The sequence below is a fragment of the Chrysochloris asiatica genome, unplaced genomic scaffold (genome assembly GCF_000296735.1).
Source record: "Chrysochloris asiatica unplaced genomic scaffold, ChrAsi1.0 scaffold00380, whole genome shotgun sequence".
NCBI lineage: Eukaryota > Metazoa > Chordata > Mammalia > Afrosoricida > Chrysochloridae > Chrysochloris > Chrysochloris asiatica.
The window spans coordinates 1,131,114-1,147,172 of record NW_006408898.1 but is presented as its reverse complement, the minus strand read 5'-3'; the positions used below and the strand labels follow the sequence as shown (position 1 = coordinate 1,147,172).

The 16,059-nt window shown below is 37.1% G+C and overlaps 1 protein-coding gene across 1 annotated transcript in view; it reads left to right on the top strand.

Annotated features, from left to right (window-relative positions):
• ZC3H6 (zinc finger CCCH-type containing 6) overlaps positions 1-16,059 on the top strand; it is a 73,646-nt gene that overhangs the window by 35,727 nt on the left and 21,860 nt on the right. Inside the window, exons 3-4 of the mRNA XM_006876448.1 lie at positions 9,939-10,061; positions 13,080-13,356. Coding sequence (XP_006876510.1) covers positions 9,939-10,061; positions 13,080-13,356 — 400 coding nt within the window. The remainder of the gene's footprint in view (positions 1-9,938; positions 10,062-13,079; positions 13,357-16,059) is intronic.

Here is a 16,059-nt window from a genome sequence, read left to right as displayed (position 1 = left end):
ACAATTAAGTGTTCTGGAATACTCATACTTCTCAATGTTGTCCATAGCTTGTCATGATCCACACAATCAAAAGCCTTCGCATAGTCAATAAAGCATAGGTAAACATCCTTCTGATATTCTCTGGTTTCAGCCAAGATCCATCAGACATCCTCAATGATATCTTTCGTTCCACGGCCTCTTCTGAATCCAGCTTGAACCTCTGGAAGTTGTCTGTCAATGTATGATTGTAGCCGTTTCTGTATTATCTTGCGCTTCTGAGGAGCAATCCAGCTATTGTTGTTGTTAGATGCCATTGAGTCAGTACTGACTCATAACAACCATATGCACAGCAGTACGAAACACTGACTGATCCTGGACCATACTATACTTCCTTCAAAAAGCATTTGTTCATTCATGGTAATTTCAGTTTCTTCTTCAACACCATAATTTAAATATATTGATTCTTTCCCAGACTTCCTTGTTCATTGTTCAGCATTTGTATGCATATAAGGTAATTGAAAATACCATAGCTCTGATAAGGTGCACCTTAGTCATGAAAGTAACTTCTTTGCTCTTAAACACTTTAAAGTTGAAGTCTTTTCAGCAGATTTGCCTAGTGCAATACGTTACTTGATTTCTTGATTGCTGTTTCAGTGAGCATTGATTGTAGAGTCAAGTTGAAGTATTTTGCAACTTCAATCTGAACTCCATTTATCATGATTTTACTTATTTGTCACAGGTTGTTAATGAGTCTTCTTCTAATTTTTATGGCATGTTCTCCTTCATGTAACCATCTTCTCAGAATTTTGCTTAACATATAGATTGACTAAGTGTGGTGAAAGTTTATAACCCTGACACACACCTTTCCTGATTTTAAAACATTCACTATCCCCTTGTTCTGACTCTTGGCCTATATATAGGTTCTTCATAAGCACAATTAAGTGTTCTGGAATTCCCATTCTTCCCAATGTTAGCCATGGTTTTTTATGATCCATACATTTGATATCTTTGCATAGCAGTCAAGTACAAGTAAACATCTTACTGGTATTGCCACTTTCAGCCAAGATCCACATGGCATCAGCAATGATATTTCTCATTCCATGTCCTCTTCTGGATCTGACTTGAATGTCCATGGCTTCTGATTAAGCAACCCAGGCAAAGGTTGATATGCTGCTCAATAGACTGATTTCCCCCTTTCCAACAAACTGCATTTGCAAGACCTCAGGAATATTGTTCCCATGAGCCTTGCTATAGAGTCGACTAGAGAACGAGTTCTTACAATAACCAAAATGACTGGTTTGAGACAGTGAGATACACACACACACACATTTCCTTGTAAACCTGAGACAAAGTGGTGGTCATAAGTAATACAGTATACTGTATTGAAACATTACAACTCAAATATCATGAAAAGAGGAATACTCTATAGTAAGCAGGACAAGTGTGTTGGTTACTTTGAGTAAGTAAAATAATATTACTTCAAATTATATCCTAGGAATGCAAGAGGAATGGAGAAGAGGAGGTTGCTACCTACTTTGATTATTGTTCCTATTTAGAACAAATAAACTAAGGTTATTGGATAGGATAAAGGTAGTATGAAATCAGTGAAGCAAACATATAAGTATTTTAAATACTAAAAGATGTATCCCCAACAATGCAAAATCCTATTCTTAGCTACTGTACAATAGAAAGATTTTTTTAAATGAATAAGACTATACCAGTCAAATGCAAAGAAAAAGAAGTCAGAAATTTTATGCTGATAGATGAAAGTTAAATTCAGACTAAAAAGGCATGAAAGGATACAAAGGATATTTGGGTTAATGCACTGGGCAGCAAAGTTGGTTTGTACCATAAAGTCAGTGGTTCAAGCTCACCAGTTGCTTGGCAGAAACCCTATATAGGGTCGCAGTGGTCCAGAACTGACTCAGTGGTATTTACGATACTTAACAATAACAATAAGTGGTACTTAACAATAACAACAAGGTATTTACGATAAAGATAATAAACTATTAATATTTTATACTACCAAATATAGCAACTTTCAAAAGCAGAAACTGCAGGAGCTATAAAAAGAAATAGGCAGTAACACATGAATAATAAGAGAGAGATCAGTAAACTCTTAATCCAAAGAGAACAATCAAATGGATAGTAATGATATTGAAGAGATATTATAGGTGTATATTAAACCCCGAATCCTGAGTATACAACTTCCTTTCAAGTACAATTGGACTGTTCATAAAAACTGACCATGTCATAGGTTTTGAGGGAAACCTGGTTACTTCAGTAGACTAGAAATAATACAAAAAGCAATCTCAACCCATAATTCACTAGAACTATACATTAACAACAAAGTAAAAAACCAAAAGGCCCTTTCTGTTTGGTAATTCAAATACTTGCCTTAAACAGTCCATGATACATGGGGGAAACATATTAAAACTGAGGAATTTCATGAAAATAATAATTGAATCTTGACATACCAGTATTTATAAACTACAGCTAAAGCAGTTATCAGAAAAAATATAGTGTTACAATATTAAATATCTGTAGAAATACAAATGACAAGAAGCGAGTTAACCAATTTGAAAAACTAGAAAAACAACAAAAAAGAAAAACAAAAGAAACAAATGGAAGGAATTAGGAAAGTTACAAGCAGAACTTAGTAAATTAGAATGCATAACTAGTAGTTTTAAAAAGATCAATTTATACAGATCATTGAGTAATCAAACAAAGGAAAGCAAGAAAAAAAATTAATTAAGAGTGAAATAACAAAACAGGAAATGAATACCATAAGAAAGCCAATTGTATAAAAATAAGTATGAAAACCCAAATGAATGGATAATTTTTTAGAAAAATATTACTTAACAAAATTTGTTCCATAGACTTTTTGGCAAGAAGGTAGCACTACTGTAGGATCAGCACTGTACTTGAACCACAATGTTGGCAGTTCGAACCCACCAGCCACTCCTTGGAAACACTGTACAGGGTCGCTATGAGTTGGAACAAACTCGACGGCACTTAACAACACTCAGAAGCAAAAGGCCTAGTGTGGCACTGTAGAATAAACACTGTATTGCCTACCACAAGGTTGACAGTTCAAATCTACCAGCTGCTCTGAGAAACCCTATACAGAATTGATATGAGTTGGAACCGATTCGAGGCACACAACAATAATAACATGCGCAAGGGTTAGATGTTTTCAAATGAGAATCCCTTCAAACCTTCAAAGATCGGATAATCCTTTTTGCAGTGACTTTTCCAAAGATTTACTGAATGTCCTTGTGCCTTTTTCTTGATTACCTTTTAAGGCCTGGGAGTAATTTTCCAAGACCTTTGGTCCAAACAGTTGTTGATTCTGACTCATAGCAAATGCTATGTGTGTCAGAATTAGAACTGTTGTCCTTAAGGTTTTCACTGGCTGATTTTTTCTGAATTAGTTTGCCAGGCCTTCCTTCTCAGGTGCCTCTAAATGGACCCCAACTTCAGCCTTTCAATTATCAACCAAGGGCATTAGCCCTTTGACTCCTTTTTAATAAGTAGTTTCTTCAGTCTACTTCCTGCCATTACAATTTTTGAGGGATTCAGTGGTCTCTTTTCATTTTAAATCTCTCTATCCTTTTTAGCCCTAATTGACAGTATTTCTACTGATAAATTCTCAAAAATTTTTAGATCTCATGTAAATATAACTGGTTCATTTAATCAGATCACAGCCACATCCACAAATGTCTTCAATAAGCCCTTTCACTTCTTGGAGGCCTTGTTCAATAGAGATAATCTGTGTGGCAGTTCGAGCTCACCAGCTGCTCCTTGGAAACCCTATACAGAGTCGCTATGGGTCGGAATCGACTCGATGGCGCTTGACAACAACATGAGACATAACCTTTAATCTCCTCAGAAGACCTTCTCCCAGCCTCCCCACCCCCAACTTAATAGTGTTCTGAGACACCACCTTACATCTTTCTGATATCTTTACAAAAGATTTTATAGTTACATCCTAGATCTTTAGACCACATTTTCCTGACCCTGCCCTAAATTTGGTTGTTGCTTGGGAGCCATTTACTAATTTTACATCATTTGCCATTTTAGAAAGGTTGACAACATTCAAAACCATGGAGTCCTGACTTTTTTTTTTCCCTAAACAGTCCTTTCTTTAAATTTTCTGTCTCCTCTCACATTTTACTTTAAGCATCAAGAAGAAAATGTGCATTAGGCACTTTAAACTTTTTGCTTGGAAATCTTATATAGATCATCCAGTTCATTAGACAACATTTTCTCTTTTCCACTTTACTAAATGCAACACTGTAAGGGAAATCAAATCTTACTTCCTTGATAACAATGAAATTGAAGAAATTAAGTTCTCCTTCAGTCTATACCATTTTATTATCAATTTTGATTATTTTTCTAGCTGAAAGAGAAAGAAAGCACATCTAAGATGGAAGCCAATGTCTCTGTATAAGCTAATATCAGAAGTAAAGCATCATCACTTCTGACACATTCTGTTTGCTTAAAATAAGTCACCATGTCCAGTTCAAGGGGAAAGGAGTTATTCCCTACCCCTTGAGTTCGTTCTGACTCATAGCTACCCTGTATAGTGTTTTCGAGACTGTAAATCTCTCTTTAAGAAACAGCTGGTGAGTTACCTGCCAGCCTGTGATTTGCAGTCTAGTACCTATCCAACAGAGTCTAAGATTTTATAAATAGATAATACATTGAAAGGGCAAAGAAGTAGAATTGAATCAGTGGAATCCTGAATTCCTGAGCTTGAAGACAAATCTTTGAATAATTCATCTGCTAGAGGAACAATCAGAAAAAAGAATGAAAAATTCCAAAGAATGTCTTAAGATTTATGTGGAATATTGTCAAGAGGAATAACATACATGTGATTGGAATTCCAGAATAAAAAGACAAAAAACAAACAAACAAAAAAAACCCAGAAAACTCCCCGGGAATTGTTGGAAGAAAACTTCCCTGACTTTATGAAAGGCAAGAACTTGAACAAATTCCAAACAGATAGACCCCAAAAGAAAATCACCGGAACATATTACAATCAACTTTTCAAAACGAAAGATAAAGAATCCTAAGCAGAGCTCAGGAAAAAGTAAAAACTAAAAAGATTAAGTGCTGATTTCTCAGCAGAAACCATGCAGACAAGAAGACAATGGAAAGCATATATATAACAAAAGTTGCCAATTGATTCATGTACTCACCAAAATTGCCTGTTAAATATGACAATGAAATTAGGACACTATCATATAAACAGAAATGAAAAGAATTTATTAAAAACTAGATCAGCCTTATCCAGAATACTAAAAGGAGTTCTTTGGACAGAAACTGAGATTTCCTTAAGGTGGAACGGAGTGGAACAGCAGCACTAGAAGAGCTTTGTAACGTTGCCAAGCAGTGCAGGGGCCAGGGGGCTATGTGGCTGAGAGGCTGAAGACCACACAGAGAGATATGCCTCGAGGCATGACTGAGATGAGTTATTCCTGACTAAAGAACTATCCTGACCATGTTCTATTTCAAATTATAATCTGTTAACTACCCTAATAATCATAAGTATTATCTGAGAGTTCTTTGTGGCCATTGCTATGAAAAATTTACTCAGCAGAAAGGAAGTGGTAAGAGTGCTGTGGGAGGCATGGTTGATGTCAGAATTGGGAAAGAAGGTTGGAGGGGGGAAGGTCTTGGGTTGTGGACTTTGATTTTCCTTCTCATTATGAAGTCAGAGGTCAGATGCCACCCCCATGTGAATTTTACAGGACCATAGTTGCAGAGATGTCAAGGTCATATGGTACAATTCACTAAGGAGTCCTGGTGTGGTGCTGTGGGTTAATGTGTTAGACTGCAGAGTTGGTTTGAGGTTCAGGCTCACCAGTTGCTTCTAGGAAACCCTATACAGGGTAGGGTCACTGTGGGTCAGAACCAACTCAAGGGCACTTAACAACAACAACAGTTCACTGGATGCTCTCTGTATTCTACTTTTTGAGCATCAACTAGGTCTTAAAGGCTTGTAGGCAGACAGCTAAGATGCTGCTGTTGGTTTCTCCCCATCTGGAGCAACAAAAAATGGGGGAAATTAAAGACACATGGAAACAGTTAGTCCAAAGGACTAATGGAACCTCAGTCTTCCCACCGTGAGACCAGAAGAACCAGATGGTACCTGGCTACCATTTGCTGATTGTTCTGAAAGGGATCACAATAAGAGAGTCCTGCATAGAATGGGGTGAAAAAATGGAACAAAACTCAGAAACATAAAAAATATCAAGCTTGTTGGTCTGATGGAGCCTGTGGAGCCCCTTAAACTATGGCCCTTGGTTACTTTTCAGGCCTGGAACTGAACTCCCTCTATGGCTCAGCTTTCAGCCAAACAACAGACAGGAGATATACACTTCTTAGAGTAATTAACTGTATGAAGTCAAAAGACAACATTTGCCCTGGGGTAAACCTCAGAAGGCAAGAAGGATAAGAAAGAAGGATGATTTAAAACCGTAAACAGAGAAAGGAAGTAGTAAGAGTGCTGTTATAAGGTAGCTATTGCTAACAATGTAATGAAGCAAGATACTTAGAAATTGTTGAACGGGAAACCAATTTACTGTGTAAACTTTCACTCAAAGCATTACATACACACACACACACACACACACACACACATAATTTGTAAAGGAGCTCTGGTAGTGTAGTGGTTACGAGTTGGACTGCTAACTTCAAGGTCAGCAGTTAGAAACTACCAGCCATTCTGCAGGAGAAAGATAGGGTTTCTGCTCCCATAAAGATTTACAGGCTTGGAAACCCTATCTTTTGACCCTATGCAGGGCCTCTCTGAGTCAAATATGGCACACCACCACCATATATTTGTAGCTTTGAGAACCCGTTGTTGTTGTTGTTAAGTGCCGTCAAGTCGGTTCCGACCCATAGCGACCCTGTACAGGGTTTCCGAGGGTGTAAATCCTTACGGGAGTAGGAAGCCTCATCTTTCTCCCGCGGAGCGGCTGGTAGTTTCGAACCGCTGACCTTAAGGTTCGCAGCCCGATTCGTAACCACTACGCTACCAGAGCTCCTTATTCTTGAGAACCCATTGTTGTTGTTGTTATGTGCCATTGAGTCGGGTCCGAACCCATAGTACATTTAAATTCTATTTTGTCCTGTTGGGTTGCTGTGAGTCAGAATCTGTTCTACCACAGTACAGTAGCAGTAGCTCTCAAGCCTCTTTGCCCTCACTTTTAACTTTATTTAAGTTCCTCTTTGTAAGATTTACTTATTTATATCTCTGTAAACTCTTCCACTAACCTGAACCAATTAGGTAATACATAAGCGTTTACTGGGTTATGCTGTGATAAATATTTTGATTAAAGAAGAAAAACATACATATAATTATTTCCACAAGGAACTTTGTTTTTATCTGGTAAAATTAGGGAGATGGATCATAGACATAAAAATAAATGATGAAACAAAATACAGGCATAGCTTATTTTACTGCACTCTGCTCTATTGTGCAACACAGATACTGTGTTTTTTCAGTGGAATGTTTGTGACAACCTCATTGAGCAGCAATCAACTCCCACTGAAGTAGCTTTGAGGAAATCAAACAACATAACTGCATTGGGCAAATCTGCTGCAAAAGATCTCTTTGTTGTTATTGTTGTTGTTGTTACATGCCATCGAGTCAGTTCTGACTCATAAGTACCCTGGAGCAACTGGTGAGCTTGAACCGCCGACCTTATAGTTCAAACGGCTTTGCAGTGTGGCACATTAATTCACAGCGCCACACCAGGACTCCAAAGATCTCTTTACAGCTTTATGAAATAAAGATATCATTTTGATGACTAAGGTATACCTCATTCTTTTCACTTGCCATATATGCATGTGAAAACTAGACAGCAAAAATGAAGAATGAAGAAAAACTGATGCATTTGAATTGTGGTGTTGTGGAAGAATATTGAATATACCATGGACTACCAGAAGAACAAACAAATAAGTCTCAGAAGAAATAACAGCCAGAATCTTCTCAGAAGTAAGGATGATGAGACTTCAGTTCTCTTTTCTTTCTTTGAACACATCACCAGGAAAGATCAATTGCTAGAAAAGGACACCATATTTGCTAAAGTAGAATTTCAGCAAAAATGAGGGAAACCCTAAAATAAATGACACAGTAGCTTTGACAGTGGACTCAAATATATCGAAGAAGATGGGAGCAAGACCAGGCAATGTTTTGTCTTGTTAAATGTAAGGTTGCCAGGCATTAGAGCTGATTCATTGGGTGTGTAGCTAACAACAACCAAGCATCCCAAATAGTACTCAGCATATGCTTCTGGAAAACATTAAATGAATATCTTCTTTGTGGTTGAAGTTAAAAAAAACTATATCCTCAAAGAAAATCAGACAATGCAAAAATATAAGAAAAAACGACTTTCAAGTTTTTTTATGCGCTTTTCCTCTTAAATAAGGAGCTCTGGTAGCATAGTGGTTACGAATCGGGCTGCGAACCCCAGCAGTTTGAAACTACCAGCTCTTCTGCAGGAGAAAGATGAGACTTCTGCTCCTGTAAACCTCGGAAAAAAGTAAGACAAAGCCTCGGAAACCCTATGCAGGGTCACTATGAGTCCAAACTGACTTCACGGCACACAACCACCACTACCATCAAATCAACACAATACAGCCACCCCAGAGCCAGAGCATTTGAAAACAGAGTGAAAGAATAGAGTTTGTCCTCCAGCACAAAGGAGTACAGTTGAGGAAAACAGATTCTTTCCCTTTGTAAACATCAGAGTTCAATTTAGTTCAGCAAATTTTTACTGTGTTTGCACCAGCCATAGATACTAGGAAAGCAAGGATGATAAAATGCAGACCTAGTGTCTTCACTTGATTAGAACTTCAAGAACTTTTTAAGCAGCGGATCTGGGAAGGTTGTTGTAAACAGCTAGAGATTTGATGACTTTTTTTTTTTTATTAAGGAAAACTGCACTCATACTTGAAAAAAACTTAAACTCGGTATTTGTCGATATTTGTCAATCAGTCAATCATTTATTGTTTTAATAACAGTTTTGTTCAGTTCTACAGATTGTATTTCTTATTTGAAATGTTTTGCTATCCCATTAGTATGGTTATAAAATAGAATACAAGAGCTCTAAAGCCCTTAACAACAATAACAATAAAGTCATTTTAGATTAAAGAAATACTAATACATACTCCAGTCATATTCTAGGATCATTTCTGATAATAAGGGATCCATTTTACTTCCTTTAAGATTAGCTAAATCTGAGTATATTTATAGCATTGTTGTTAAGTGCTGCCCAGTCAGTTCACACTCATAACAATCCAATATAGGGTTTCTGAGGAGCTGCTGGTGGGTTTGAACTGCCAATCTTGTAGTTAGAAGACCAGTGCTTATACTAAAGCTTCACACCAGAACGCCATTTAGAGCATGTTGTTGTTGGTCGTTAAGTGCCTGTATGGGGTTTCCAAGGAGTGAGCTTGAATTGCCAACCTTGAGGCTCAAACCGACTTTGCAGTCCAGCACGTTAACAACACAGCACCACACCAGGACTCCATGCAGAGCATTGTTGTTGTTGTTAAGTGCTGTAGCGTCGGTTCCGACCCATAACGACCCTGTATATGGTTTCTGAGGAGCAGCTGGTGAGCTTTAACTGCTGACCTTGCAGTTCAAACAGCTTTGCAGTCTGGCGCATTAACCCATAGCACCACACAGGGACTCCATTTAGCACATAGGGTTGTAATATTTCTGTTTGAAGTCAGAGATGATGAGGAACATGCTGACATAAAGTCTTCAGAATACCATGGAAGTTGATGTGAGAATGGCCTTTAGAACAAGAATTTATTAATTAATACTTGAGAGTCTACTATGACGCTATTATCTAGTTGGCACCTTTGAGTGAAGCCAGTGTATCTCGTTATTAGTTGTGTTTTTCCTTTAGTAAATGTAACATATTTGTTTTTTCCTTCAGCATAATTCTCCGTCTAGTGATGATAGTTCAGACTACAGCCTTGCTTCAGATGTTGAACACACAGAGAGTTCCCGTAAGAAAGGAACTAGTTTCTACAGGGATTATAACATTCCATTTCTTCAGGTATTGCTTTTTAAAGAGAAACCGAAATTTTCAGTTTTATTCCCTTGCTTTCTGATAGTTTGAAAATGTTGTTTTATAAGATACATACTAAAAATTTTTAAATCTTTGAAAATAAAGAATACATAGCAATACTATTAATCCTTAACTATTAGGAAATGAGACAGTATTGAATTTTGAATATAGGTAACGTCTTTAATAACACAAATTATTTCAAGTGTTTGAGAAATAATTTTCAAATAACATGGTACACTTTGTCTTTCTTAAATACATTGTACTGTATGAACAAAGTCTTCATTGTGGCTATGAATTATTTTCTCTGCTAGAAAAATATTGATGCTCTCAACATCACTGGGGAGTGTGCATTTATCTGCAATGATTTTCTTTCTGGGTTCTGGGTTCTGCCACTCTGACCCTGTGCTTCTGTTAGTCTGTCTATAGAAGCTCTATTCCTTTTACTAATTTGCTCTTCCTAATGCCTTGTGGAGTCCTGGTGTGGCGCTGTAGGATAAGCACTCGACAATCAGGTCGGTTTGAACTGCAAGGTAGGCGGTTTAAACTCACCAGCTGCTCCTCAGGAACCCTACACAGGGTTGCTATGAGTGGGAACCAACTCGACAGCACTTAAACCAACAACAATGTCTTGGTAAATTTAGAAAACAAATTAGTATGTTAGAGTTAATTCAAAATTCTGACTTGCTTTTTTTGTAAAAAACTTAAGATAGTTCAGTAAACACTGAATAAATAACTTTTATTAAAATGTCTTTCAAGCTTAAAAAGGAATGTATATCTCTCAAGAACTTTTATCAAGTTAGGTGAGTATTAGGATGTATACTTATATTGATTTTGGGGTCAATGGTACTGCCATTTTCAAAACATTTGAGTAACTATTCATTAGAACTATTTTAAAATCAATTCAGCAAGCATTAATTTGGTGTTTCAATTTTAGTTGAATTTATTATTTAGAAATAGTCAAAACTCATTTGGGGACTCCTCCAGTGAATAAAATGATGCTCATGATGGACTTTTGTATTTCACATTAACACGGCATTTGAAAATATCGAATAGTGAGATTGGTAACATCTGAATTCATAGTTGTTACTAAAAGAGGAGATCCAGACTATTTACAGCAGTGGTAGTATTTAATAGAGAGCCTTCTTGGTGACTATGCTGAATGGCAGGGTTAATTTGTATGCATAAACAACAGTGCACTTGTTTAAATGCCTCGTATTCTTTAAACATTATGAAATTATTTATTTTCATCTTATATTGGCTATTATATATCACCGTAGATACAATATCATTGTTTCAAAAAAGAGTTAAAGAGTTATGAAAGACTAAAGCATAATCCATATTTCATTTCCAGTACTCTTCATTCTTTTCAGTAGATGTTAACTTTCAGTTTGATGTTTATTTTCCTCTCTCTCTGTTCTTCTCTTTCATTCCAGGTCTTTTTCCCCATACATCTGTGTTAAGTATGTGTGTATATCTGTATGTATGTGTACTGACCATTTATTGCAAAATACACCTATTCTTATTGACATGGTTAGGTTTCAAAGACCAGGTAGTTTTGCAAAATTGGGCATTATGCAAAAATGGAGGAAGACTGTATCATTATATAACTGCCAAATTACATTATTATACAACTGCCAAATAACTGAGAATCATGGTCCAGTCATTCGAATCTACCAGCCGCTCTTTGGGAAAAAGATGAGACTTCGTTCCTATGAACATTTCTAGCTTCACAAACTCTATATAGGGTTGCTTTGAGTCTGAATTGACTCAGTGGCAGTAGATATGGTGCTTTTGGTTTATTTCTTTTATGTTCCTTTGTGGTGGTTGGTTGTTATCTGCTACCAAATTGGTTCTAACTCATAGTGACTCTCCATAGATTTCTGAGCCTGTAAATCTTTATGGGAGCAGAAAGCCTAATCTTTCTCTTGTGGAACAGCTGGTAGAGTCAAACTGTTGACCTTGTGGTTTACAGGCCAGTTTGTAATCCACTACACTACCAGGGATCCTGTGTCCGTCCCATTAGGCCTTGAAAAAAACATTTGTTGACCTTTACTGATTGAATATATTTTGTTAAGTCCAGTGGTGAGTATGTAAAACCTAGCAGGTATTCTCCTAGAGAACTGGACTGCTCATCCCTTTCAGCCTGGACAGAACTGCTCTCAGCACAGGCGTCGCCCTCTGATCCTTATGCCAAAGTCTCTGGCAAATGACTTCAGAGGTTTTTTACTGAGGAGCCCTAGCATGTAATGCTTGCCTATGCTAGGAGGCTGGCTATTGGGAATATTTTCACTCTGGGGAAACTAGGGAGTGTATACATGGATAGTTAGTTTAGGGATAAATCATTGTAAAAAGATAGGAATGTGGCAATTTTTTTGTAAAGGCTGTGAAAAATTAAATTAATATGGAAAATTAAAAACTTTTATGACAACCATCAAATTGCCAGAGGAAAATTTTAATTTAGTCACTAACAGAGTGGCTTTTAATCCTGAAGTATTGAAATATATCATGAAGCAATAATAAAATACTATTTTTAAAAGTGGAAATATAAATATATTTATTTTAGTTAATATTTAACCATCTAAGTAATTTTGAAATTTCCCAAGTTATGAGAATATAGTTTTCCACCTCACCACTCCCCAAAGCTTTTCTACTATCTTCCATATTTTCAAAAAAGTCCTTTTATTACTGTGCAGAAAGAATTCATGTATAATGATGTCAATTTTAAGTATTCTGTGTTTAATGAAAATCTAGATGTTGGCATGGAACTTTGTAAATAAAAGCTAAAGCATGAACATTAAAATGTTTAACGATGTCAGAAAAGCTTTTAACTTTTGGAACCTAGTTTTAATAGTGTAACTGAGTACTAATCAAGAAACATGACAAATAACTATCTTTTTCACCCTTCTTTCTTCCAGTTTTCTGGGGGAGGGGGAGAAGATGCTCTGTGTTACTATTAATTGCCATGTAGAAGTGAAAAATCCTGATAAATTGTCCATTTTTACTTAGCATGGTCATATATCAGGAAGCTACATGACATCCCAGAAAGAGCCACATAACAAAAAATTTAAAACTAAAGACTATGATGAATACAGTCCGTACAGTGATGACAACTTTGGTAACTATAGTGATGACAACTTCGGTAACTATAATCAGGAAACAGAAGAAGATTTTGTCAAGCAGCTGAAACAATACAGACAAGCAAAAGAAGTCTCAAATACTGCTTTAGGATCATCATTTTCTAAGGAACCAGGGAAAAAACAGAGAATGAAAGGATTCCAGCAAGGTACGTTTGAAATTAGCAGTCTGGTTTAGAATATGAGAATCTTATTAAAATAGGCAGCTATGGAGTAAAACTTTTATAGCCCATTCACAAGATTAGCTTGTTTTTGTGGTACCTAAATTTGTTTTCCTTGATTTTGTAGACTCTGGGGACAAAATAACAATCTGCCTGATGGCTTTATAACTGTTGTTGTTAGTTAAATGTTATCCAGTTGGTTCCGACTCATAGGGACCCTGAATAAGGTTTCCAAGGAGCGGCTGGTGGGTTTCAACCCCAACCTTGTGGTTCAAACTAATATTGCAGTTGAGTGCTTATCCTTTAGTGCCACACTCCAATGTTTTAATTGGTGGTGGTGGTGATGTGCCGTGGAGTTGGTTCCGACTCATAGCAACCCTGTACAGGGTTTCCGAGGCTGTAAATCTTTACAGGAGCAGAAAGCCTCATCTTTCTCCCGCAAAACAGCTGGTAGTTTTGAACTGCTAACCTTGCGCTTCACAGCCCGATTGATAACCACTATACTACCAGAGCTCCTGATGTTTTAATTAGAAAGATATATTAATATTTTAAAAGTATGTCACACTACTTTAATATAACTTTCCTCTCATGTTTTTTTTCCCTCTCCCTACTCTGTTAGTGTAGTGGTTATGAATAGGGCTGCTAACCTCAAGGTCAGCAGTTTGAAACTACCAGCTGTTCCATGGGAGAAAGATGAGGCTTTCTACTCCCGTAAAGATTTACAGCCTTGGAAACCCTGTACAGGGTCACTATGAGTGGGAACCGACTCCGTGATACTTAACAACAACAACAACAACAACTCAATGATGTCAGTGTTCTGAAAAAACAAAAAAAATCCCATCCCTTTGCAGTTGTCTGTTATTCTATATTATGTTACTTTTAGACCTATCAGGACAGATTTCTGAAAAACCATTCTTTTATTAGGTTTTAAATGTGGTGATTGCCTTTGCTATAGAAATATGCATAGGACTAGGAGCATCCTTCAGAATTGGAAATAAGAATGTAACACATACGTTTCTGGAGTAATCACCTGTTTATCTACCACATTGAGGTATATAGTCCTGGATAGATGAGGGCAAGACACTAGCTGGTGACAGCAGTGAAGAAACTATAGACCATAGACCATGTAAGGCTCAAATCAGCCTTAAGACTTGACTGTAAGTCTGCTTCAAGCAAACTTGACCAAGATGAGGATAAAGTGAAGTAATGAACAACCACACTTTTATGTAACTCTTAATTTTCTCTGAATAAAGGAGTCATTTATGAGTAAACTCTTATTTCTGTGATTTTATTTTCTCTTACAAAATTCCTTTGAAAAAAGTGAATCTAGTCTTGATTAAAGGGAAAATTACTTTATATGTGTATACGTTGTATATGGTGATCAGTTAGATGATTAGGAGTCTAGAAGTGATGGGACCTGGGGCCATCCCACTTGTAGAGAGGACATGCTCACTTCTTGCCATCTGGGGTTTTCCCTTTCATTTCTTCCTTGTTTATTTCTTTAAAGAATTGTATGTTACATTTTATTTTGACATTTGTATTCTCCCTGAATTTTGAAAGTAAGATAATAGTCAGTACAGAAAACTGGGTGGGTTGGGGCTAAAGGTCAAAGCTAAAACAAAGATAAAAGATAATTGGATAGAACAAACAAGATGGCGGAGAGGGTGGAAGTGCAGTGAAGAGCTCCGTCAGCAAAAGCACAGAATACCAGACTATCCAGGTTCAGGGAATGGTGTCAGAATTCTGAACCACATATAAAGGAATATTTAGAAGATTGGAAGGCTTACAGCTGGGGGAATTTGTAGCAGAAGCAGGAAAGCCATTGCTTTCTAATTCAGGAAGCTCAGCTGCTCCTGGAGCTGCCATCTTGGGCAAGACCAAGCAGGGGAAGGATCAGAGCAGCCACAGATGCCTTATAGAACTGCAGAGAAAAAGGTTTGTAGACATTCTTTTTTTTTTTATATCTGTTCATTGGTCTCTTGCTGTCTGCGCACCTCCATTCTGGTGACTAGAGGGGGTGCCTGAGCGAGTGGACACTCCACCCCAACTCCCTGAGGGTTCTACTATGCATGCGCACAGATCTCCTCAAAATTTAAAGAGACAGTTTCCACTTAAAGCCAAATGGCCACAGCCAGATCTGAACTGTTTATAAATAGAAAAAAAAGGCCTGAACAGGGATTGTGGAGCAGGACAGGCAGACTAAAAAGAAAATAGGCCAAAAATTAAATCCTGAGTTTATGTCACAACGACAAACAGTGGCACCTTGAAATTTCTCAGGAAGAAGATTGAAAAGGGAAGCCCATCTCCTGATTACATCTACCTGGAGGGAATCAGAAAGCATAAAAAAAAAAAAACCCAAAATATACACACCCTTCTAAGTATTAAGGCCACAGATAACTCCTGAATATGCCCAAAAAACATAAGCAGATGACCATATCAGCACATGTCCAGAAATGAGATAAAGTGACTGAGGCTTTAAGCTGGAAGGAGACCTACACTCCATACTGGAAGATGGACAGGCTTTGGAAATGACTGAGAAGGAATTCAGAAAAATGATTAGAAAAGGTATCAAAACACTATATAACGGAATTGAGAAAAATAAGGAAGAAGTTAGGAAAGCACTACAGGAACAATCAAATAAAATAGATAAAGCATTGGAAACAATTCAAAACCTACAGAAAGAGGTCCAAA